This window comes from Stegostoma tigrinum, chromosome 21 (assembly GCF_030684315.1).
Source record: "Stegostoma tigrinum isolate sSteTig4 chromosome 21, sSteTig4.hap1, whole genome shotgun sequence".
Taxonomy (NCBI): domain Eukaryota; kingdom Metazoa; phylum Chordata; class Chondrichthyes; order Orectolobiformes; family Stegostomatidae; genus Stegostoma; species Stegostoma tigrinum.
Window position 1 is genome coordinate 41936079 of NC_081374.1, and position 25787 is coordinate 41961865.

Genomic DNA, 25787 nt, shown 5'->3' on the forward strand with positions numbered 1-25787 from the left:
TCTGTGAAAGAAAGCAACGCCAACATTCTTGGTACTACACAGAGCATTACCTTTCACTTCTGCCAAATCCTGGCACAGTACTTAAGGCCTAGTAACTTCCTACTCAAGGTAAACATGCTACCAACTGACCCCAGCTAATTCAAAAACTCAAACTGATTCACTCATCCCCCTCTAGCCACAACAGCTTTTTCCACTAGTCAAAGATTGCAGTCCTAGAAGGAGAAACAAGCTGTTTATTAATTGTGTTAAATAAATAGGAATGATACAGAAATTTGAAACAAATTGCAACTGAAGCAGCTGTCAGGACAGAAGTAGTTTGATGGCTTTGACAATTTGGCTTCTTTATGCCCTAATCAAAATAAATCAACATAAGGTGAAAAAGCCCAAGACAACAGTCATCTAAAGAATAGGTTCTCTTTTATTGTCTCACTGCATTGAATACGCAAAATGGCTCATGGTGAATGTTCCTGCATGCAGGAGAAACACGACCGTAGAAATCAAAGGTCACCAGTGCTTTGTATATATTTTTCCTTTTGTCCCAGAGCTCAGAAATTCTTTTCATTTACAGAAAGTTTCCCAGTTTAAAAGACAATATTATTTACAAAAAAGTCAACATCTTCATGGGGATAAAGCAGTTACATCATGCAAAAATATATTTTCAGCCAGCCATTTTCACAATCATGAAAGCAAACCAGCACTTGAGTTAACAAGACATACTCTGGAGTTACAAAAAGGGGGAAATAATGCAGTATGTACACAGTTAAGGGAACACTCAAATTTTTTTTTCATTACTTAGAACTAGAACACTGCCAAATGTTTGAATCTGGGATGAGTGAAACAAGAAAACAAAAACGGGGACAATTTAACCCAGTTCATTAGAAACACACTGTCACAATTACTGCCCAGGTTTTTTTTTGGCAAATTGTGTGTATGGGAGGGACAGAGAGGAAGTGTCAAGAATGAAGATGAGTTCTGTGATCTGCTGATTTTTTTTATAGCATGATAATTAAAACTAAAATGAAATCAATTAATTTTATCCATATTTAAAATTGCTGTTGTAGATTGCGGATACGGGAATGACAGGAGAAGAGATAGTCAGTGCAAGTTTAGTTCACGGCTTTACAAACCAGAATAGCCTAGCTAACCTGCACTCTAATATCCAAACATGTACATAATACTTCTCTAGAATATGAAAATAACACTAACTACTGTACATATCAAAACAAAAAGATTAAGAGTTTGTTCTGATGAAAGTATTAGATTCAAAGAAACAATACATACTTCCAGAATTTCATCACACAGATCATTATTCTTCATAGGGCTATTTTAAAAAGCTATTTGTGCAATTTGAGTGTTCCCACACAAGCAATGCCTTTCTGCAAAACCACAGAAATATTGTTAGTCTGTTTTTGTCATTCAATTTGTTACACTAATTTTTACCTGAATCTCAATACACTGAGCATGCTCATTTAGTGCATCACAAATGTATTGCTCCACGAAGAATATTCCACAATAAACTGAGCCTTCACGTACATGTTCAGCAGAAAAAAAGTTCCATTCCACTACGTAGAAGCCCAAGACAGACAGCATCTTTTGAGGATGAGAATTTTGGGGCGGTGGAGGTGGTTAGGGGAGTGGTGGAGGAGTTTACTTCAGCAGATCTCATTCTAAAAACTTCACACATTAAGAACATGTCAAAATAATGGCATCAAATTTGTCTAGAACAAACATTAATAGTTTATCAATGCATATTAAAATCTCAGATTAGAGATGACTAGGAAATGAACAAAGAGAATCACAAGTCTGGGAGAATTGAACAACGAATACAAATACAATATCAAACAGGGTAAAACGTACATCTTTTCAATTATACTTTTTAAACCATACATTATTACATAACATTTGTCACCTGAACTTCGAAATACAAAGCGATAGATTTGGCAGGAAATATGAAATGGACAGAAACATTATTTCATAGAACATAGAGCATTACAGCACAGTACAGGCCCTTCGGCCCTCGATGTTGTGCCGACCTGTCATACCGATCTCAAGCCCATCTAACCTACACTATTCCATGTATGTCCATCTACAAAGAGCATTCAGTAGTGAAAATATAAAGTCCTTATTCCTGAAAACTGAGATGTAAAAAGATGCTGTGTCTCAGAGTCTTAATACAGCTATAATAAATGGTCATCAGTCTGAAACCACAGCAAATGCTTTGATAAATGCAAACCAAAATCCCTGCCATTGCACAAATGCTAATACTTTAACTACATCAGAACATGACATCAGCTTTGACAGAATGATTTGGGCCACTGCACAAAACTGGAAACGCATGTCAACATTAAATAAAATCATTTTCACAACTGTATGGATAATCTGTTTACAAAATGAAAAGTTCAGATTAATTTTCAAGTAAACCTATGGAGTTTAAAAAGATAATGTCTGATTCACTAGTGTTCTGGCAGAAGGGCTTACATCACATGTAGCAAAACAAAAGCACGACTATTTGTAGCATTTTGTGGAGCATACAGTTATTGAATCTAGATAGTCTTGAGACTTTTTCAGTACTTTAGCATATTAATTCTGATAGAAAGCTTCCATGCAATAACAATAAAGAAACATATCTACATTGGAATTTCTGACCTACTCGCTTGCAGCTTGTTTAGTCAGCCAATTAATTCTTTTGACACTGGCCACACGTCTTGTGATTGATTAGTGATGCACAACTTAGGATACTACAAAAACTAGGCTTTCAGAGGAGTAGAAAAAAAAATGCCCTAGTCTATTAACAGGAAACCCTAGTGATGAGTGTCATTTGGACCAGCCCACTGAGTTCCCAAATATTATGAAAGGGGGTGCAGGTTTCAGCAGTGAAGAGAGATTGAAGAACAAATTAACATTATCACACACACCTTGGGGAGTGCCATATTTAAAAGTATAAAAGCACCGAAAACAATAAAACAAATTCAAACTCCAAGTCAGCAAAAACACAGTTTAAACTTCCAGTAAGCCAAACTCTTTAGCTTACTAAAATGTTTAATATCATGCAGAGAACTTAAATGAGAATAAGGTCCTAGGTCAAGATGTGACCATCATACAATTACATCTCAGCAATGTAAAATCTGACTTAGGTCTTCAGTTAATAGCAGTCATCTATAGGTTCAGTACGTCTGGTTCAATTTGCTAATATTTATCAGAGCCTCCAAAATATGCTACATCAGTAATGATCTAATTTTCAGGCAGAACAGAACTGAAGGGCTGAGTGCTTGACTCCCATTTCTTTACTCCATATTACTATGTATTTAGGGTTGAATAAGCTCAATGTTGTAAAATGTGGTACACAAATTTGCATGTAACATAAACTTTCCAATTTCTGGAGCTTTCTAAAACTGAACAGCACACTTCTTCCTGTTGGTCTTGGTGTTCCCAGGAAAAATCACCATACTTAGATGTGATGTGTGTTGGTAATGGTGACGAACTAAAGAAACAGGGCAGGCTGTAACCAAACATGAATTACTTATAGGATTTTCCTTTCTTAAAATGGAAAGTTAATAATTTTAATAAGGGAAGTGCAATTTGGCCTTCAATGTACAGTGAAGGGTGTAGGGCCCAGAATGACAGGAGAATAAGCCCCAAGACATTAAAAAATGTTCTTATTGGCACATCCTGCGCTTTTCATTATACACCATCATATAACTTTGGGGTTTAGTTATTACTGTCACACATTTAAGGGCGCATGATCCAACTTCACACAGCTGTTTTGGTTGTGATACAGTTATTAATTTTTAAATTGATTTATCTGCAAAATCATCCTCAAACTACCTTCTATTGTAATGGATTGTTATCAGATACAAACTCTAAATCGTAAATCAAAATACCAATTAAGCAGTGTTGCTTACCAAACACTACTATAAATCTTGATTTTGCTTTCTGGTTGTGAAGAGGAGCTCAGCAAATTGTTGGACCTGAAATATAGTTCATTTATTAGTTTTAAAAAAGCATTGTGATTCCCTCTGGCCAGAAATAAAACTCAAGACTTAAATTCTTTTTCTTCAAGACATTACTGTAATGCTTCTGCACAAAGGCGCGTGTTCCCAATAATTTTGCTTTTAAGGTTTCCAGTGTTTGTACAATGGACATCAAATCATATCACCAAAACAACGTTATAGAAGCCTGAAATGTACAATGTGTTTAAATGGATAATGCTGCTTGGCAATATAAAGAATGGCTGCACTGTAAACAGAAAACAAACACTCCCAGATCAGGTAAGGCACATGGGAAAATAAAGCACACAGATCACTCCCCTTCTTTGCCCATTAATGTTCTTAATCAATCTCAGCCTTGGGCTTTCTAGTGAAAATGGGTGTTAAAAATGTACACCATACCTATTAGGGCTAACGGCTGATGAAAATCACAATAATTAGGAACCAGCCACAAAGATATTCAATACAGTACTGATCAGATTTGTTTCTTTAAAAAAAAATAATTTATTTTAAGAACAATTTAAGAACCTCACTGCACTGATTGAGGAACTGCTAAGCTTCCTATTTAGTCTGAATGAATCCCAATACAATTATTTGTCCAACTGGTAAAATTTTCAATAACTCTGCACTGACAGCAGAAAACTTAAGAACAAAAATTCTTTAGAAATGTTATCAATGATCCCCAACTCAGGATAGTAGGCACCCAACTATTTGTTTTGGGTTACAATAATTTAGTAAGGGAGATAACACAAACTAAGATACTGTGTATGGTATAACCACTTTGTAACTTTATAGCACAGGTTGAAGTGGTTACCCAGGCATTGATCGGCTGTAGTAAGTAACTGTCTGCATTTCAGCAAGATTGCACCTTTTGGTTTAACAGTTACACAACTTCACTAATTTAGTTTCTCTCCTTAATGCTTGAGGTGAATGTCACAGGAACTGTATCCATAAATTGCCAAGTGTCTATGATACTTTAAGGTTGATACGACACTTACACATTTGAAAACTGTTTGGCAGAAGTAGGCAGTTCAAGTAAGCATCAAGGTCCAAAACAACTGGAATCTGTTGTTGCAGTAAATAGGCACTTTATGTTTAAAAAACCAGTTTTATCAAACTAGTATGTATCTCAGTCTGATAACTATACACAACATAATTTGTTAGTGTACTAAAAAAATGAAATTCAGTAAATTTAGTGTAATGTACAGAAAGAGAATGAGCAAGTGCATCTGTACCTAGTAAAACTATTCTACATGTCAAAACATTTTTAAGAGAAAATGGGTAGGTATGGTCTGCAATTTCACATGAAAGACTTAGTCTTGATCTTTTTCTCCATTTTTGCTCAGATTTTGGTTGCATATTTTTCACAGACTGCTACGTAGAGGCATCCAATATATCCTGCAGGAAATAAAAAGATACATTTGAAATAGTGATTCATACCTTACAATAAACTGTTTGCAGATCAACATTTCAATGTTGCTGTCTTGAGATAAATTGAAAGAAATTCTTAGTGTCATAAAGTCACTTATGGCTCAAGAGCCACAAAGAGTCCTGCCATCTTCAAAGGCTGATGATGTACATGTGAGCCCCAGGTTCTTTGATTACTGCACATTTTGATTTGAAAAGAATTGAGCCAAACTACATTGCCTGTTGCGATCCTTCCAAATGATATAATCTCACTTATCAATATTAAGTTCCATGTTCTATCTGTTTATCAACTCTCCAAGCCATTATCCTTTTGCAGGCGATCTGTATTACCCTCACTGTTTGCCATTCTTCCAAGGTCGTTAACATTTTATTCCAAAATTCAGAGTCAAATTTCTCAATGACTTGTATACGGCAGAAAAAATAATGTTAGCTTTTACAATACCACCATTTGCCACTCTCCATTCCGAATAAAACTCATCTAGCACAACTTGCTGTTTCATCCCCTGAAACCAGTACTCCACCAGCCTGAAATTTTCCTCGCCAACATTTCTTAGAATTCATATAAACAACATCCGTTACATTCCCTTCACCAACTTTCTCTATTACTTCATCAAAAAAATGAATCAGATTAGTCAAGCATGGTCTGTGCTGGTTCTGAGTTAATTCAAATCTCTCCTTTACACTGGCACCAGGGAACCAACAACACAACTCTCAATAATGGTTTCAGAGAGGACTGTCTGCCCCGTTAGCTACAGTATCCCCTGTAACTATATTTGGCAGTTTATTTTTCCTTCCAGCAGAATTCCCATCCATTCCTCCCAGGATCTGACCAGCATTTCATCAGGGTATTACCACCCCAGCAATCACTAATATTGACTATCTGTTGGAACAGCACACTGTCCAAAGACTACCGCCGTCTTTTTCTACTCTTCCTGATGACCACGCACCTAATATGCTGACCTCACTACCAATGGGTGAGGAACTTGTAAGAAGCATGATCTAGGAAACTCTCATGCTCCTGATGCTCTACAATGACTCCAGCTGCCCCCCATGCTCAGAAATCCAGAGTTTGAACTAGAGCAGTTGGAGACACTGAGACACTTCATCCATCTTGATGGACCATGAGATATTGAAGTTCCCACATCCTGTTAAGTCTACTGGAGATTCTATACCTTCAGGCAGGTAATTACATAATCACAAAAGGCAACTCATTGCATTTGCGTTGGTTCTCCAAATGAGCATTACAAATTAATGTCATTCACCTGCCTTTGCCCTGTAAACTGTCACATTATTTCTATTCAAATAATCATCTAACATTCTCTCGTATGCCCCAACTGAACCTACTTCCACCATACTTCCAATCAGTACATTCCAAACCCCAATTATATGCAGTGTGAAAAAGGTTTTTCCTCGCATTCTATTTACTTCTTTTGAAAATTGCTTTAAATCTGCACTCTTTCACGTTTCATCTTTTTATTCCACCAAGGACCTTCATGATTTTGAAAACTTGTGTTAAATATCCTCTTAGCCTTCTCCTATCCAAGAAAGAAGTCACAACTTCCAGAATTTGTCTTTATAATTGAAGCTTCTCACCCCTGGAACCATTGTTGTGTACTCTCTTCAATGCAGTCACACACTTTCTGATGTGTGGCATTCAGAACTGTACATAATATTCCAGCTGAGTTCTAACTACAGCCTTATATACAAGCTCATCATAACCTCATTGCTCTTGTGTTCTATACCTCTACTGATAAAGCAGAAGATATTGCACATTTTATTAACTGCTCTTCACCTGTACTACCACCATTAATGAATTACGGACATATACAGCTAGGTTCTGTGCTTTTGCATACACTTTAGAGCAGTACTCTATTTTATAATATCTTTGCATATTCCTTCTATTAAAATGTATCACCACACCCCATCAGCTCTAACTCTGAACGAGACTGTTGTGTGGAAGCATAGCAAACACATTTTGAAAGTCTATGTGCACTACATCTGCAGCACCATCCTAATCAACTCTCTTTGTTACTTGTTCAAAAAGACTCCAAATTAGTTAAACATTATTTTCCATGAAGAAATTCATGCCAGTTCTCATGAATCAACTGACATCTGCCCATGTGATTATTAATTCCATCGTAAATAATTTCTGGAGGCTTTCACAATACCAAAGTCAAATTGACTGGTTTGTAATTGTTGGAGCTATCCTTCCTTTCATTCATTCATGGGAAGAGGATGTCATTGCCCATCCCTAATTGCCCAGAGGGCAATTAAGAGTTAACCACATTGCTGTGGGTGTGGAGTCACATAGGTCAGACCAAGCAAAGACGGCAGTTTCCTTCCCTAAAGGATATTGGAAAACCCATCTGGTTCACCAATCAGCAATGGATTTATGGTCATCATTACACTTTTAATTCCAAATTGTCAGTGAATTCAAATTCCACTGTCTGCCACAGGGGGATTCAAACCCTGGACCTTAGAATATTAGCCAGGTCTCTGAATTAATAGACCAATGATAGCGACACGAGACCATTACTTTCCCTCATCAAACCTTTCTATAAATAAGGACATAATGTTTGCAATTCTCCAGTCTTCTAGCAGCACACCAGTCTAAGCAAGATTGAAAAATTAAGACAGTGCCTCCACAATTTCCACCATCACTTCTTTCACTATGCTTGGACTCACCTCATTAAATCCTGGTGCAGCTTCAACTTCAAAGTACCATAAGCTTATCCAATATTTGAATTTCTAACTGTTCGAATGACTATTTCATTCTTTGACACTATTGCCTGAGGAGCATCATCACCTTTAATAAAGACAATTACAAAGTATTCATTTAATATCTCAGCCGTGCTTCCATTTATAAATCTCCTTTTTGGTCACTAATTAGCCCCAATCTTTTACCACTCTTCTACTACAAGAGTCTTCAGAATTCGCTTTGATATTGGCTGCCATGCTCTTTTCATAATCCGTTTCTGCTTCTCAACTCTCTTCTAAACTTTGTGTTGTTCAGTTCTCAATTGCATTTTCTACCTGAAATCCATCATAAGCATAACTTTGATAACTTTCCCCCCACAGTGGTCGAGAACGCCGTTGACCGCATCTCCCGCAACACATCCCTCACACCCCGCCCCCGCCACAACCGCCCAAAGAGGATCTCCCTCGTTCAAACACACCACCCCACCAACCTCCGGATACAAAGCATCATCCTCCGACACTTCCGCCATCTACAATCCGACCCCACCACCCAAGACATTTTTCCATCCCCACCCTTGTCTGCTTTCCGGAGAGACCACTCTCTCCGTGACTCCCTTGTTCGCTCCACACTGCCCTCCAACCCCACCGCACCTTCCCCTGCAACCACAGGAAATGCTACACTTGCCCCCACACCTCCTGCCTCACCCCTCTCCAGGCCCCAAGATGACTTTCCACATTAAGCAGAGGTTTACCTGCACATCTGCCAATGTGGTATACTGCATCCACTGTACCCGGTGCGGCTTCCTCTACATTGGGAAAACCAAGTGGAGGCTTGGGGACCGCTTTGCAGAACACCTCCGCTCGGTTCGCAATAAACAACCGCACCTCTCAGTCGCAAACCATTTCCACTCCTCCTCCCATTCTTTAGATGACATGTCCATCATGGGCCTCCTGCAGTGCCACAATGATGCCACCCGAAGGTTGCAGGAACAGCAACTCTCATTCCGCTTGGGAACCCTGCAGCCCAATGGTATCAATGTGGACTTCACCAGCTTCAAAATCTCCCCTTCCCCCACCGCATCCCAAAACCAGCCCAGTTCGTCCCCTCCCCCCACTGCACCACACAACCAGCCCAGCTCTTCCCCTCCACCCACTGCATCCCAAAACCAGTCCTACCTGTCTCTGCCTCCCTAACCTGTTCTTCCTCTCACCCATCCCTTCCTCCCACCCCAAGCCGCACCTCCATCTCCTACCTACTAACCTCATCCCACCTCCTTGGCCTGTCCGTCTTCCCTGGACTGACCTATCCCCTCCCTACCTCCCCACCTATACTCTCCTCTCCACCTATCTTCTTTTCTCTCCATCTTCGGTCCACCTCCCCCTCTCTCCCTATTTATTCCAGAACCCTCACCCCATCCCCCTCTCTGATGAAGGGTCTAGTTCCGAAACGTCAGCTTTTGTGCTCCTGAGATGCTGCTGGGCCTGCTGTGTTCATCCAGCCTCACATTTCATTATAAGCATAACTCTTCTCATTTTATCTTAATTTCTAACTCTTCAGTCATCCAGGCAGCTCTAGATTTGTAATAATTCATAATAACTTAGAAGTGCATGACCAAACTGAACATGCATTGCAAACAATTGCAGTTTGTAAAAGTTCAATCATAAATTCAAATTAACTCTGTTCAATACTTGCTTTCAAAATTTTCCAAGTAACTTGCAACAAAAACCTCAGTTTGGAATTTTTAAACTGCAACCCACCAAACGTGCTATGCGCTTGACTTAATGCTGCATCAGTGCACTAAAAAGCTTGAACTGTAGAATGGTCATCGACACTCTCGAATATCTAGAGTCATAGAATCATACAGTCATATGGCATGGAAACAGACCCTTTGGTCCACAATGTTCTCAAACTAAATGAGTGTCATCTGCCTGTGCTTGGCTCATATCCCTACAAACCTTTCCAATTCATGAAATTATTTAAATGGCTTTTAATCGATATTAGTGTACCTGTATCCACCACTTTCTCTGGCAGTAATGTTGCCCATGTCCTTTTTAAAGCTTTCTCCTCTCATCTTAAAAATTTGCCCCATAGTTTTTAAATTCCCCCACCCTACGGAAAAAGACGCTTGTCATTCACTGTATCTATGCCCCTCATGATTTCACAAACCTCAATAAGGTTACCCCTCAACTTCCTATGCTCTAACAAAAGAAAGTCCCAGTCCTTCCAGTCTACTTTTGTATCTCAAACCATCCATTCCCAGTGATGTCCTAGTAAATCTTTTCTGAACGTTCTTCAGTTTAATAATATCCTTCCCATAACAGTGCAACCAGAACTGCACATTGCACCCCAGAAGAGTAATCTAATTAATTTGATTTAATCAAACAAATGTGATTCCTCTACTTAAAAAGGAAAACAGAACAAGTTGGAGAACTATAGACGAATTAGCTTAGCATCACTGGTAAGAAAGTAAATGAAATCCAAACTTATTTCAAAAGGATTGTTTTAGGGTCACTCACAATTAACATAAAACGTTGGGAGTCAGGAATCAGAACTATTCCAAATTTGAAAGTGACACCAAATTGGTGAACATTTTTTAAATGGAAGAGACGCCACAAAATATAAGCAGACATTAATACACTTTTTGAATGGGCCTATAACTGGCAAATGAATGCCAATGTAAGTACGAAGGGACATTGTTCTGTAGAAAGTATAAGGAATTTCTAAAGGTTTCCCAAAGTTTTTTAGCCAATGTTGAGTGATGTGGGCATGGTGTTAGAGCAGAAATGAACCTTTGGGATGGTAAGATCCAAGGAACCACTGCTGCAGCAATAACTATTCTGCCACTATGTTCTCTCAGGTTCTCTCTTCCCTATCCCTTGGTCTCGTTGATCTGATTCCCATTCTTCCTCTTAACCCCACTCCTCAAAAAAGTTTGGGAAACACTGCCACTGACCCTTAGATAATAATATACTGAAAATGGACAGAACAGTAGAAGCGATAATGGGAACTGCAGATGCTGGAGAATCCAAGATAATAAAATGTGAGGCTGGATGAACACAGCAGGCCCAGCAGCATCTCAGGAGCACAAAAGCTGACGTTTCGGGCCTAGACCCTTCATCAGAGAGGGGGATGGGGTGAGGGTTCTGGAATAAATAGGGAGAGAGGGGGAGGTGGACCGAAGATGGAGAGAAAAGAAGATAGGTGGAGAGGAGAGTATAGGTGGGGAGGTAGGGAGGGGATAGGTCAGTCCAGGGAAGACGGACAGGTCAAGGAGGTGGGATGAGGTTAGTAGGTAGGAGATGGAGGTGCGGCTTGGGGTGGGAGGAAGGGATGGGTGAGAGGAAGAACAGGTTAGGGAGGCAGAGACAGGTAGGACTGGTTTTGGGATGCAATGGGTGGAGGGGAAGAGCTGGGCTGGTTGTGTGGTGCAGTGGGGGGAGGGGACGAACTGGGCTGGTTTTGGGATGCGGTGGGGGAAGGGGAGATTTTGAAGCTGGTGAAGTCCACATTGATACCATTAGGCTGCAGCGTTCCCAAGCGGAATGAGAGTTGCTGTTCCTGCAACCTTCGGGTGGCATCATTGTGGCACTGCAGGAGGCCCATGATGGACATGTCATCTAAAGAATGGGAGGGGGAGCGGAAATGGTTTGCGACTGGGAGGTGCAGTTGTTTATTGCGAACTGAGCGGAGGTTTTCTGCAAAGTGGTCCCCAAGCCTCCCCAAGCCAACAGTAGAAGCATCTGGATTACATTTTTACAAACAGCTAAAAGCAAACAACGCTTCAAAAGGACTATTAAGCAAAATGGGAGGGGGAAATAACATCACAGATTCAAATTCATAGCTTTAAGGTTGTTATGGGAGAATGGGTTTTGATCAGAGGGGCATTGACACAAGTACTGAGAAAAGAGGAAACTGCATCAGTGGGACCGCCTTTGCTTGAACCATGCTAGGACCAGAGGACTAATGAATTGTTTAATGGGACTTAAAAAATGGATGGGAGGGTTCATTCAACAGGAAATTTAAATGTTAAAGAGAAAGGACAAGGTAATAGTACATTTAATGGATCCCAGTAATGATAATCAAAGTGCAACAGAAGAGACAAGAGACCAGATGTCGGAGCAGAAGTAGGCCATTCAAGTCTGCTCCAACATTCAATGGGATCATGGTTTATCTGATAATCTTTAACTTCACCTTCCACTATCACTATCTCTCAATACTTCCTTCAATTTCCTAGGATGCATCTCATCAGCTCCACGTGACTTATTTGACTTTATCTCCATTAGTTTCCCTAACACGATTTCTCTAGCAATAATTATTGTGTTTCTTTCCTCTCACTTTTTCCCCTTGATTTAGTTTTTTAGGAATGTATCAGTGTCTTCATTAGTGAAGACTAATGAAAAATATTTATTCAAATCCTTTGCCATTTCTCAGTTCTGAATTATTTTCCCAGCCTCATTCTGAGAGGCCTATGTTCACTGGCTTCTCTCTTTCTTCTCAGATATTTAAAGTTTCTCCTGCCTGTTTTGAAGTTACTTGTTAGTTTACCCTCAAAGCTTATTTTCTCCCTTGTTCTCTGGCTATTCTTGCTGATTTTCAAAACTTTGTCAATCTTCTGCCTAATCTTTATCAACATAGCCAGTCAGCACATCTGCAGGAAGTGTCTGCAGCTTCAGCTCCTGGAAGCTCGGGTTTCGGAGCTGGAGTAGTCTGTGGGGATATTGTGGAACATCCACAAAGATGAGAGAATCATGGGCAGCACACAGAGATTGTCACACCACAGTCTATGATTCCACAGGCAGAAAGGGGATGGGTGACCACTGGGCACAGTCAGGGGAATGACCTATAGGGAGAAAAGAGCAAATTCATAGTACCACAGATGACTCTGCTGGACAGGGAAGGAGAAAAATGTGTGGAAATGCAATAGCCATATCGGATTCATTTGTAAGGGGAACAGCTAGGTGTTTTTGTGGCCACGACGAGTAGAATTTGAAAAAGGTAGTGATCTCAAGATTACTACTAGCATGGTGCTAGTTAGTATAAATAGCAGGATATATAGGTTGAACAGCTGTCTAAAGAAACAGTGTGAGGGGGATGGTTTCTGAGTCCTAGGAGACTGATACCAGTTCTGGGAGACACGGGATCATTACATACTGGATGGGTTACATCTGTGCAGAATCAAGATTGATGCCAGAGCAGGAGATTTGCTAGAGTGGTTGGGGGGGGGGGGGGGGGTGGTGGGGGAGGTGTGTTTAAATTGGTACTTGTATGGGAATTTATGCAAATTACAGGAAAGGGAATGAAGGACAAGAACAAGACAGAAAAAGGAATCAGAGAAGTGACAGGCAGTGGAATCGAAGGCAAGAACCAAACAAGGGCACAGTAAAAGACAGTGGAAATGGAACAAGGTATGTTAACAAGATAAACCTTAAGGCTTTGTGCCTGAATGCACACAGCATTCAAAATAAGGCAGATGACTTAATCGTGCAAATAAACGCAAGGATATAATATAGTTAGGATTAAAGAAACATGGCTGCAGGGTGACAACAGATAGGAACTGAACATCTATGGATAATCAGCATTTAGAGAAAATGCATTACTGGTTAGAGGGAAGAAATATAATATCAAGGAATGATATTAAGTCAGAAAATGTACAACCTGCGTGGGTAGCATTGAGAAATACAAAGGGACAAATTAACATTACTGGGAATGATATACAGGCCACCAAACTGTAGTGATGCTGGGAATGGCATTAAATAGTAAATTAGAGATGCATGTGGTAAAGGAATATCTGTAACTATGGGTGACTTTAATCTGCACATAGATTGAGCAAATCAAAATAGTCACAATACCGCAGGAATTGTGGACCACTGAGGAACCAACCAGAGAGCAAACTATCTCAAACTGGGTGTCTTGCAGTCATAAAGGAGTAATTGGTAATGTAGTTGTAAGATAGCTTGGGGATGAGTGATCATAATATGCTAGAATTCTTCATTAAGGTGGAGTGTGAGGTAGATGATTCGGAGACTAGGGTCCCGAATCTTGAAAAACTACAATGCTGTATGAGGTGTGAACTGGTTAAGATGAATTGGGAAATGTCACAAAGTAATAAAAGTGGATTGTCAATAGCAAACAGGTAAATGACAAAAATTGTTTTTTCCTGTCAGGCACAAGCGTACAAAGAGAACAGTGGCAAACAATGGCTTACGAGGGAAACTAGAAAGAGTGTTAGATGCATTAGAAGAGGCGTATAAACTGGCAAGAGAAAACAATAGACATGAGGATTGCAAACAGTTAAGAGATCAGCAACGGAGGACCAAATGATTAAGGGGAAAAAAAGCATATGATAGTTGGCTTGTAGAGAATATAAGAACCGACTGTAAATGTTTCTATAGGTCTGCAAAGAGAAGAAGGTTGCTGAAAACGAATGTAGGTTCCTTACAGGCAGAATGGGGGAAATTTATAATAGGGAACAGGTTGATACTGCACTTGTGACTTTACAAGGGAGGGATGACTAACGTATAGGAAATGATGGGGAACACAGGGTTTAGTAAGAGAGAGGAACTGAAGCAAATCAGTATCAACAGAGAATTTAAGGAGAACCCCTAAACTCCTGGGTAGGCCGTGGTTGGCACAGAATGGTCCTTCTTTACTGGCCTATATCTTTATTGAGTCAGAACTACTTTCTTGAATGTCTTTCTAACTTTGTCTTACATGTTGAAGAGAGATAGCACAAAAAGACATCATAGGGTTGCATCAGACAAGTTTCTGAACTCTGTCATTTGGTAAAGACTTTGCTCTATTGTGTGGTGGTTAGTTAAAAGAATCCATCCACAGGAATCTTGCACCCCAACAAGTCTACCTCTCCTCACCCACCCAAATTAATTTTGGGATTTGGAAAATCAACACTCTTATGGACAACCTCAACAACAATACACCTGTTCTCTGTGGACTGTAAGTTCAAGAGACGCTAACATATGCCACCCAGAGATTTGTTGTCAATTGGTATTAACAACCTGATTAAGTGATGTCCTTTAGGGAACGAAATCTTCTATCCTTACCTGGCCTGACCTATATTGGCTCCAGACCGACAGCAACACCGTTGACTTTTAACTACCCTCTGGGCAATTAGGGATGAGTAATAAATGCTGGCGTAGCCAGTGACATCCATTTTCACAAATGAATACTAAAAAGGAACTCATTCTATTCAGTTCTGCTAATATCAACTGAATTAAATAACCAGCTCACTGTATAATACAAGCCCCTTGCTACTTCCCAAGACAATATTTTAACCCATTGTGTTCAGTCATAACAAATGCAATGAAAATAATTTGGAAATTGGAAAAAAGGTGCAAAATTCGTTGAATAACTAGGTTCTTTTACTTCGGTTTTTGGTCCTTTCAAGAAGCTCCAACTGCAAATTCTGCACTAAGTTCCTGATTAAAAAGGAATGCAGCGAGTGGTAGATTAATACGAGTAAGTGGTTTAGAGGAGATCTGAGAAAAATATTTTTTACCCAGATTGTGGTAAAACTATGGAATGTGCTGCCTGAGAGGGTGGTGTAGGCAGGTACACTCAACATTTAAGCAGCATCTGGAGGAGTATTTTAAATGCCAGTTCATAGTAGGCTATGGACCTAGTGAGGTAAATGAGAATAGTGTAATTTGCTGTTGTTGGTTGGCATAGCATGATGGGCTAAAGCATCTGTTTCTACGCTGAATGACTCCATGACTCTGTCCCACCGGTTTGTTTCTTACAGCCAATATATACTCCATAGAGATGACAACAAAAGCAGAAATTACCGTTAAAAACTCAATTCTGGTAGCACCTGCTGAGAGAAAGCAGAGTTAATGGTTTCGGCTCCAGTAACCCTTCTTCAGAATTTGATATCATTTTCAATGCCAGATTCAAGAGGGTCACAAACGTTTAGGAAGATGTGTTAGGCAAAGGTGGTGTAGGAAAACAAAACTCCAATGGAAACCTCCTCTCGATGAAGTGTCTAGAATATGCCCTTGTCACAGAAAACATTCTGTTCTGCCACAGGGAGAAGCAGAAGGCCTTATGTCAATACCCCTGCTGCGCATTGGCACCTAACAGACCATAACATTATCCAAGCAAGGGACAGCAAAGATATCCACTTCACTCATGCCATTCCCAGGGTCATCAACTGCTGGACTAACCACTGACTAACCTGGTCTACCATTTCCACCAACATAGCCCCAACTGGCAGGAGCAGTAAAAATTCTGCCACATTGGACTCAACAACTCTCAGAAACAAGGCTTATTAAATCGGCACCACACAGCCAATCTGGCAACAACCAATGAGCCTGAGGCGCAGAGTCTCCACAATGTCTGGTCCTTGCTGAAAGCCAGCATGTATGGAGACACTCTGGCTCTCAACCAGGAAACACCAAAATTCGTTTGACAAGAATGATCAGGACATCCTGGACCTGCTAGACAACAAATACAACGCGCTCCTATACTTGCAACTCCACCAAACCTCAAGACGAATCAGGTCTACAGGCATCTGAAGTTGCTCAATGACCAATGGGCAGTCAATACCTGCTGGAGACAGTACTTTGAGGACCATCTCTAAGATGCAGCTTTCAACAAAAGTGTTCTCAACGTAGTTTCAAACACACTATCCCCCATCATCTCAGGGCACCTCCATCTTGCTGAGAGATCAGAAAAGTGATCGAACAGCTGACAGCCAACAAGGCCTCCAGTACAGATACAATCCCTGCTGAAACACTAAAATCTGATAGAGAGGCCCTCTTGACATGAATCCACATCATCACTGGCTTTGTCTGAAAGAAAAGGAGCAATGCCGGAGATCTCAGATGTCCATAAATGCGCAAGGTAGATGTACTGGCCATGCTAAATTTCCCCATAATTTCCAGGGATGAGCGTATGTGGATGAGCCATGGTAAATGCATGGTTATTTTTTTTTGGGGGGGGAACACAGAAGAAGGGTAAGAAGCTGGGTCTGAGATGGTCTTCGTAGGGTTGTGCAGACTCGATGGGCCAGATGGCCTTTTTCCACACTGCAGGGATTCTATGATACAGATCCGATTGTGGAAATTAGAGAGAAATTTGCCTACTGAATGCTGCTGGAAATGTCATTGCAAGAGTCCTCAACTGCCTCTTTCTTGTGGCTAAAGAGGTCTTTCCTGACTTTCAGTGCAGGTTCAACCAAACAATGAACATGATTTTCAGAATGCAACAAATCAAAGAAAACGCAGGGAACAACAGCAACCTCTATATAGGGCCCTCTTTGATCTCACAAAAGCCTTTGACTGTGTCAGTGAGGGACAATGGCATTTCCTACACAAATTTGGCTGCCGACAGAAATTTGTCACCAGTCTCTGCCTGCTTCACAAAGACACGCAAGAAGTGGCCCTCACAAACCATCCACCACAGATCTAATACAAATGCAAACATCAAGCAGGGCTGCATCATTGCACTGATGTTTTACATCGCTGCAAAGCTCAAACCCATCTCAATGAAACTCCCTGCTGGAGTGGAGCCAATTTACAAGACCTCCAGGCCAGAACCAAGACCACCTCACTTCTGTTAGAGCTCTAGTATACAAAAGATACTCTATGCATGCAGATACATACTCAGATGCCAAGGTACATCCAATGCTGATGCATACGCTGAGGCAACAGAGCGCGCACCTTGGACTTAGTATGCAGGAAACAAAGGCTCTTCACCAGCCCACTGATGCCACATAACACTGTCCCCCACTCATTAAAATCTATAGTGAGCCTCTGGACATTGTGGATCATCTTCCATATCTCAGGAGCCTCTTTTTAATGTGAGCAGACATCAACAATGAAATCCAACTCAAGCACCACTGCAGCTTCTGGATGCCTCAGGAACAGTGTGCTTGAAGTCCAAGACCTTAAACACATCAGTAAGCTCGAGGTCTATAGAGCAGCCACGGACGCCACCCTCCTGTATGCAAGAGAAATAAGAACAATGTGCAGTATATATCTCAAATTCCTGGAGCATTATCACCAGCACAGTTTTCACAAAATTCTGCAAGTCCACTGGCAGCGAAAGCATAGCAACATGAGCATCCTCTCCCAGACCAATATTCACAGTATCAAGGCACTGCCATAAACGGGCCACATTCAAGATTCCCTAAATAAAAGCTTACTTCTGAGCTCCACTATACTAAGCGATCACTAGGAGGACACAGGATTCAATACAAGGACACCCTGAAAGCTTCCCAAAATACACACAACATTCCAAACAACACATGGGAGTCACTCACCCTAGAATACACAAACTAGAGAAGCATGCGCAAAGGTGCGAACCACTTCTAGCATTACTGACTGGAGCATAAGTTGCAGAAAGAGCACAGAGAATCCAGAGCATCTCAGCCACCTACTCCTCAAACACCACCTGCCCCACCTATGCAAGAGTCTGTTACTCCAGGATTAGACTATTCAGCCATTACAAAATCCTACAGGTCTGTGCACGGCAGCGGTTTCTGAAACCGAACCTCATTGCTCAGAACAGTATCAATGTGCTAGTTGGCTTGCGCTGAACCTTCTTGTAACTGTGCTTTGAGGAAATAGTGGTCATGAACATAGTCCTGGTGAAATTTTTTTATTTAACATCATTCACTAAACCTATCTTGTTATATATTAACTAAGCCAAAATACACTCAGTTCTAGAGATCCACATTATGTAGAGAACTGTCCTGAATACACACAATGGATTCTTCTTTGAGGCTACCTCTGCTGATTTAACTTTCCCAAACTGAGGTAAAAGGTAAAGTCACCATTGTCTCAGAGGATCATAGGGCTGCTTTCTCATGAGAGGTGTAAAGAGTTTAAGTGGAGGGTCACCATGTCTCAGACAAGGCGTGAAGGAGAGAAGGTGGGATCTTCAGTGACCTCAGCTGGCACACGAATCAAAGCCATGCTGCTGTCATCACTCTGTACTACAAACTAGTCATCCATCCAAATGAACTAACCAACCACCTGTTGATCTTCTATTCGCCTTCTGGCAGCGCACACTATGACCTGAACAAAGTGGAATTCAAATAAAAGTGGGGTTCTGAACCATGTTGTCTTTCCACTTGGATTTTCTTGTCACCCAGCCTTTGTGGACAGGTTCTTTTTGTTGGAGGATGGTGAGTGGGTTAGCACCTGACTTCCTTAATTGCGCGCTCTCACACACTCGTGCATTCTTCCCCTCTAAATTTCACATGCAGCATACAACAACCCAAACTCCAACCCCATCAGCTCCTCTCAGCTAAGTGTAGCGCAGAAGTAACAGCATATCCTCAACCACTATTATTTCCTTTTTAAAATATGAAGTTATCAAACATTCTCTGAAAACAGCTGTAAAACACCTCATACTATGTCCTCGCTGGATTGACTGCACAACCTTTCTAATCTTCTAACATGCTGTGGTATTAAGAGCTACACCAGACATGCTGCATATCCTCAAGGAGTCCACTTAGCCACCTTAGCTCTAGTCCTTCAGGGACCACCATTAGTCATTGGCTCATCACCTGAGTCCCAGCCTCAGCAGCCCAGCCAGTATCATGTTCCTTGCAGTCCCAGTGCTCTTAATATTACTTCAGTGCATAGACCTTCAGCCCAATTAATTTGTTTTAGTACAAAATCCTTGAGAAACAAGAACTACTTACCTAATTACATAATAATGCATTTTAATCCCAAGCAGCCTTGGTTTCTATCATCTTGACTGTTGAGTTTTATCATTCTGTACTGCCGAATCTCTCGTACCAGTGTGTAAAATGCATCTTCAACTCCCTATATTACAAAAGAAAAACAGTTTCATTGATGAAAGACAATTAAAAGGAAGAGAGCGTTTATCAAATGTTATTTGTTACATATCAGTGATGACCAGAATCTAAAAGATGGTATGTTAGCTATAGCACACAAGTGGCATTTTAATCAGTTGGCTTTTTTGTGGCTTCTCAAACTCAAACTACATAGCATGAAGGTGAGAGAATAAAAGTTCACAGAGCTACAGAGGTGTACGGCACAGAAACAGACCCTTCCATCCAACCCATCCACACTGGCCAGATATCCCAAATTAATCTAGTCCCATTTGCCAGCATTTGGCCCATATTCCTCTAAACCCTTCCTATTCATATAACCATCCAAATGCCTTTTAAGTGCTGTAATTGTACCAACCTCCACCAATTTCTCTGGCAGCTTATTCCATACACGTACCACCCCGTGTGGAAAAAGTTGTCCCTTAGGACACTTTTAAATCTTTTCTCAAGCAAGTTCTGTATCCAAATGGCTAGCTCTCCCTGTGTTCCGTATTTTTAAACCTTGCTAACCAGTCTGCCAGGAAGCTTGTCGAACACCTTAGTGAAGACCATATAGATCACACCCACTGCTCTGCCCTCACCAAAACACTTTGTTACTACTCCAAAAAATTCAGTCAAGTTAGAGAGACACAATTTCTCATGCACAAAGCCATGTTACCTATTCCTAATCAGTCCTTGCCTTCCCAAATACATATAAATCCTGTCCCTCAGGATTTCCTCCAACAACTTGCAAAACCACTGATGTCAGGGTTACGGGTCAATAGTTCCCTGGCATTTCCTTACCACCTTTCTTAAATAATGGCACCATGTTAGCCAACCTCCACTCATCTAGCAACTGACCTGTAGCTATCAAGGATATAAATATCGAAGCAAGGGGCCTAACAATCACTTCCCTACCTTCCCAGATTTCTAGGGTACACCCGATCAGGTCCCAGAGATTTATCCATCTTTGTGCGTTTAAGACGTCCAGCACCACCTGCTCTGTGATACAGACATTTTTCAAGATGTTGTTATTTATTTCCGCATGTTCTCTACCTTCCCTATCCTTCTCCACAATAAGCACTGATGCAAAATACTAGCTTAGAATCGCCCCCATCTCGAGGTTCCATATACAGGTGGCCTTGCTGTTGCTGCAAAATATAATACAGTTCAGCAGTTTATAGTCCACTAATGCTCCATATCCAGACAAATTCTTACAAACCTGCCCAATGGCAGTAATGCACTGTTAAAAGGACATTTATCAAGAGTTTTCCTGATGTCTCAGAAGGTAAAGCGAACACCACTTCAATTGCCAAAATAACAAAAACTGTGGATACTGGAAATCCAAAACAAGAACAGATTTGCTGGAAAAACTCAGCAAGTCTGACAGCATCTGTGGAGCAAAAGCAGAGACAATGTTTTGGGTCCACTGACCCTTCTCCACAACTACTTAAACTATCCATTTTTACACCAGGCCAACCCTTTAAATTGCTAAAATAGCACCAATGACTCACATTTTGTCAATTACAAAGTCGATAAATACATGTTAAATATGCTATTTTGGCCAAAGAAAGATGTCAGTGAATTATTCACATCTTGAAAAGTTACAATTATATATTCAGATTAACTGTTTCCAATGGCAACGAGTTTAATAAGTAAACGCTGCCTCTAATCCAAAGTTCAAAGCAGCTGTCAGATAATCTCTATTGTAACAAAGCCACCAAAATCTCAAAATAAATCTCTTTATCTGGACTGATTAGCAAACTTTACATGTCACCAAGAGCATTGAAACTTGAAAATTTTAGGTTGCAATTACAGATCAGAAGTCACATTTTGGACTTATCTGGCTCAGGGCTGGCAAGAGTTCAAAGACTGGAAAAGGGATGGAAAAAGACGAAGAAAAACAAAATCTACCATCGTCACACTGACAGTAGTAGTCAGCAGAGCCAACAAAGTGCGCAGAGACACAAAAGTCAGTGCACTCTGTGACCATACATTGTGCCAATGATGCCCAATAAAACCTCACCTTGCTACCTAGCATTCCACTCTACTGTAATCCCTATTTGTTGCCCCACTTATCACACCCCAGCCACTCTTCTCCTGGTCCCTCAATACCTCACTCCCACTAGCCACCTTGCGAGACAGCTCAACAATAAGCCAGAGTGAGACAGTGAGGGGGTAGCAGCTAAGTGTGTCTGAAGTGGGGATGTCAGCAAATCACAATTTCAGGATTTGAATTCATTTAAAACAATTGTAAAACACCCATTTCATTGCTCATCTTTTTTGATGCATTTCAATGCTCTGTCACTGGCAGTGACATCATAAGTACTGCGATTACACAGGCAATGAGCTTGCGTTTGCAGCTGCGTTGCCAATAAATATAGCCAAAGTAAGTTCACACTGGTTACTCTCCTGGTCACTGCCCAATCCTTCCTGCTGGCAGAGTAAACAATATAAAATTTGTGCAAGCAAAACTGCCAGTAGATACATTCTAAGCTAACACATTAGTAAGGATGAAATAGGCAAGGTACCAAATTGTACACAGTGCCAGGAATCAACACCTTACACAAGTTGGGAGAAAATTGATCTTAAGAATAAACAAAAGTACATCATGCTAATAGAGAAGTTAAAAATGGAGACACTGGAATTCACAAACTACTAGACAAACCAAAGTGCAAGCTGATTTGTTAAGAGTGAAATTCTAGGCATGTACAGACTAATCCAGTCTACAAATTAATCACAAACATGCAAGCAGGTTTGTGTTACATTAAATCTGCTTACAAGAAATAACTGGTAAAGAACCTGTAGACAGAGAAACAATCTTTCACATTCATGCAAGACTACGAACTGCAGTTGAAAAATCCAGACCCTGAGACCTTAAGATACAGGGGCAGAATTTTGCCATTCAATCCTTTGGCCCCTAGATGCTGCTTCACTAATTCATCGTAGCTGATATGTTTCTCAATCCCTTTCTTCTGCTTTCTCCCGATAACTCGTGATGCACTCTTATTAGTCAAGAACCTATCTTAAACACACTCAATGACTTGGCCTCCATCGCCTTCTGTGGCAATAAGCTCCACAGATTTACTACCCTCTGGCTGAAGAAATTCCTCGATCTCAGTTACATAGAAACATAGAAACCTACAGCACAGGAACAGGCCCTTTGGCCCTCCAAGCCTGCGCCGATCAAGATCCTCTGTCTAACCTGTCATCTATTTTCAAACGGTCTGTGTCCATTTCCTCCCTGCCCAAATAGATCTTAAAAGACACTAACGTGTCCGAGTCTACCACCTCCGCTGGCAACACGTTCCAGGCACCCACCACCCTCTGCGTAAAGAACTTTCCACACATATCGCCCTTAAAAACTTTCCTCCTCTCACTTTGAACTCATGACCCCCAGTAATTGAATCCCCCACTCTGGGAAAAAACTTTTTGCTATCCACCCTGTCTATACCCCTCATGATTTTGTAGACGTCAATCAGGTCCCCCCTCAATCTCCGTCTTTCTAATGAAAATAATCCTAATCTACTCAACCTCTCTTCATAGCTAGCACCCTCCATACCAGGCAACATCCTGGTGAACCTCCTCTGCACCCTTTCCAAAGCATCCACATCCTTTTGGTAATGTGGCGACCAGAACTGCACACAGTACTCCAAATGTGGCCGAAGCAAAGTCCTATACAACTGCAACATGACCTGCCAACTCTTGTACTCAATACCCCGCCAAATGAAGGAAAACATGACATATGCCTTTTTGACCACCCTATTGACCTGCATTGTAACCTTCAGGGGACAATGGACCTGAACACCCAGATCTCTCTGTTCATCAACTTTCCCTAGGACTTTTCCATTTACTGTACAGTTCGCCCTTGAATTTGATCTTCCAAAATGCATCACCTCGCATTTTCCCGGATTGAACTCCACCTGCCATTTATCTGCCCAACTCTCCAGTCTATCTATATTCTGCTGTAATCTCTGACAGTCCCCTTCACTATCAGCTACTCCACCAATCTTAGTGTCATCAGCAAACTTGCTGATCAGACCACCCACAACTTCCTCCAAATGATTTACATATATCACAAACAACAGTGGTCCCAGCACAGATCCCTGTGGAACACCACTGGTCACAGGTCTCCAATTTGAGAAACTCCCTTCTACTACTACCCTCTGTCTCCTGTTGCCTAGCCAGTTTTTTTTTTAATCCATCTAGCTAGCACACCCTGGACCCCATGTGACTTCACTTTCTCCATCAGCCTGCCATGGGGAACCTTATCAAATGCCTTACTGAAGTCCACGTATATGACATCTGCAGCCTTTCCCTCAATCAACTTTGTCACGTCCTCAAAGAATTCTATTAAGTTGGTAAGACATGACATTCCCTGCACAAAACCATGTCGCCTATCACTGATAAGCCCAGATCAGTTCTAAACTATCACCCCTTTACTCTGAGGCCATGCTCTAGAGCCCTAGTCTCTCCTATTGGAGGAAACGTCTGCTCTAAGTTTACTCTATCCAGGCCTCTGAGCATGCTGTAAGTTTCAATCAGATTCCCCCTCATCCTCTAAACCCCACTGAATACAAACCCAGAGTCCTCAAACATTCCTCATATGACAAGTCCTTCATCCCAGGTCACTGCTGTAAACCCTCCTCTGGAGCCCCAAAGCCAACACATCTATCCTTAGATAAGTGGCCCAAAACTGATCACAATATTCCAAATTCAGTCTACCAAGAGCATAACACAACCTCAGTAATGTCTCACTGCATGTCTTCCAGCTCTCTTGAAATGAATGCTAACATTGCAGTTGTCTCCCTAACCGCTGACTGTACCTGCATGTTAACCTTAGAATCCTGAACTAAGACTTCCAATTCCCTTCGTGCTTCAGATTTCAAAACTCTTTCCTCAGTTGTAAAATAGTCTGTCACTATTATTCTTACCAAGTTGCACAATCTCACTTGTCCATTGTATTCCATTTGCCACTTTGCCCATTCTCCTCGCCTATCCAGGACTTTCTGCAATGTCCCTGCCTGTCCCTCCACCCATCGTCATGCAACCTGCAAACTTAGAAACAATACTCTCAGTTCCTTCAGCCAGATTGTAAATGTATGACATGAATAGTTGTGATCCCAAGACAGACCCTTGCAGAATTCCACTAATCACTGGCTGCCATCCTGAAAGAGACTTTATTTTGATTCTCTACGTTCTGCTAATCAGCCAATCCTCCTTCCATGCCAATAACTTGTCCCACCTATCTAATTTAGCAGCCTCCTATGCAGTATCTTGTTAGAGAGGTTCTGGAGATCCAATATATCATGTCGACTGGCTTTTTTGTCTACCTTCCCCTCAAAGAATTCTGACAAATTTGTCAGGCATGAGCTCCCCTCTACAAAGCCATTCTGACTCAGTCCTACTTTACTATGACTTCCAAGTACTCTGCCATCTTACCTTTAGTAACGGACACTAAAACCTTACCAACCACCGAGGTCATACTCACCAGCCTATAGTTTCCTGTCCTCTGCCTCCTGCTCTCCTGAAACAGGGCTGTTACATTATTGATTTTCTAGTCCTCTGGGATCCTCCCTAACTTCAGTGTTGCCTGAATTATACATGCAATGCCTCAGCTACCTTCTTCAGCACTCTGGGGTATAGTCCATTTGATCCAGGTGATACATCTGCCTTCAGACCTTTTAGCTTCCCCAGTGCCTTCCCTAGAGTGATGGCCACTACACTCACCTCTGTCTCTTGGTTCTCGAAGTTCTAGCGTGCTACTGGTGTATTCCACTGTGAACACCAATGTAAAGTATCTATTCAGTCTATCCACCATTCCTTTGTTCCCCATTATCATTTCTTCAGCCTCATTTTCCAGCAGTACAATGTCCAC

General features: G+C 41.2%; 1 protein-coding gene across 3 annotated transcripts in view; it reads right to left on the minus strand.

Annotated features, from left to right (window-relative positions):
* Positions 1–398: 398 nt before the first annotated feature.
* nras (NRAS proto-oncogene, GTPase) overlaps positions 399–25787 on the minus strand; it is a 68519-nt gene continuing 43130 nt past the window's right edge. For all 3 annotated transcript variants that reach the window (XM_048553290.2, XM_048553289.2, XM_048553291.2), the window contains exons 5-6: positions 19778–19901; positions 399–5384 (exon numbers count right to left, since the gene is read on the minus strand). In XM_048553290.2, coding sequence (XP_048409247.1) covers positions 19782–19901 — 120 coding nt within the window. In that variant the 3' untranslated portion in view covers positions 399–5384; positions 19778–19781. The remainder of the gene's footprint in view (positions 5385–19777; positions 19902–25787) is intronic.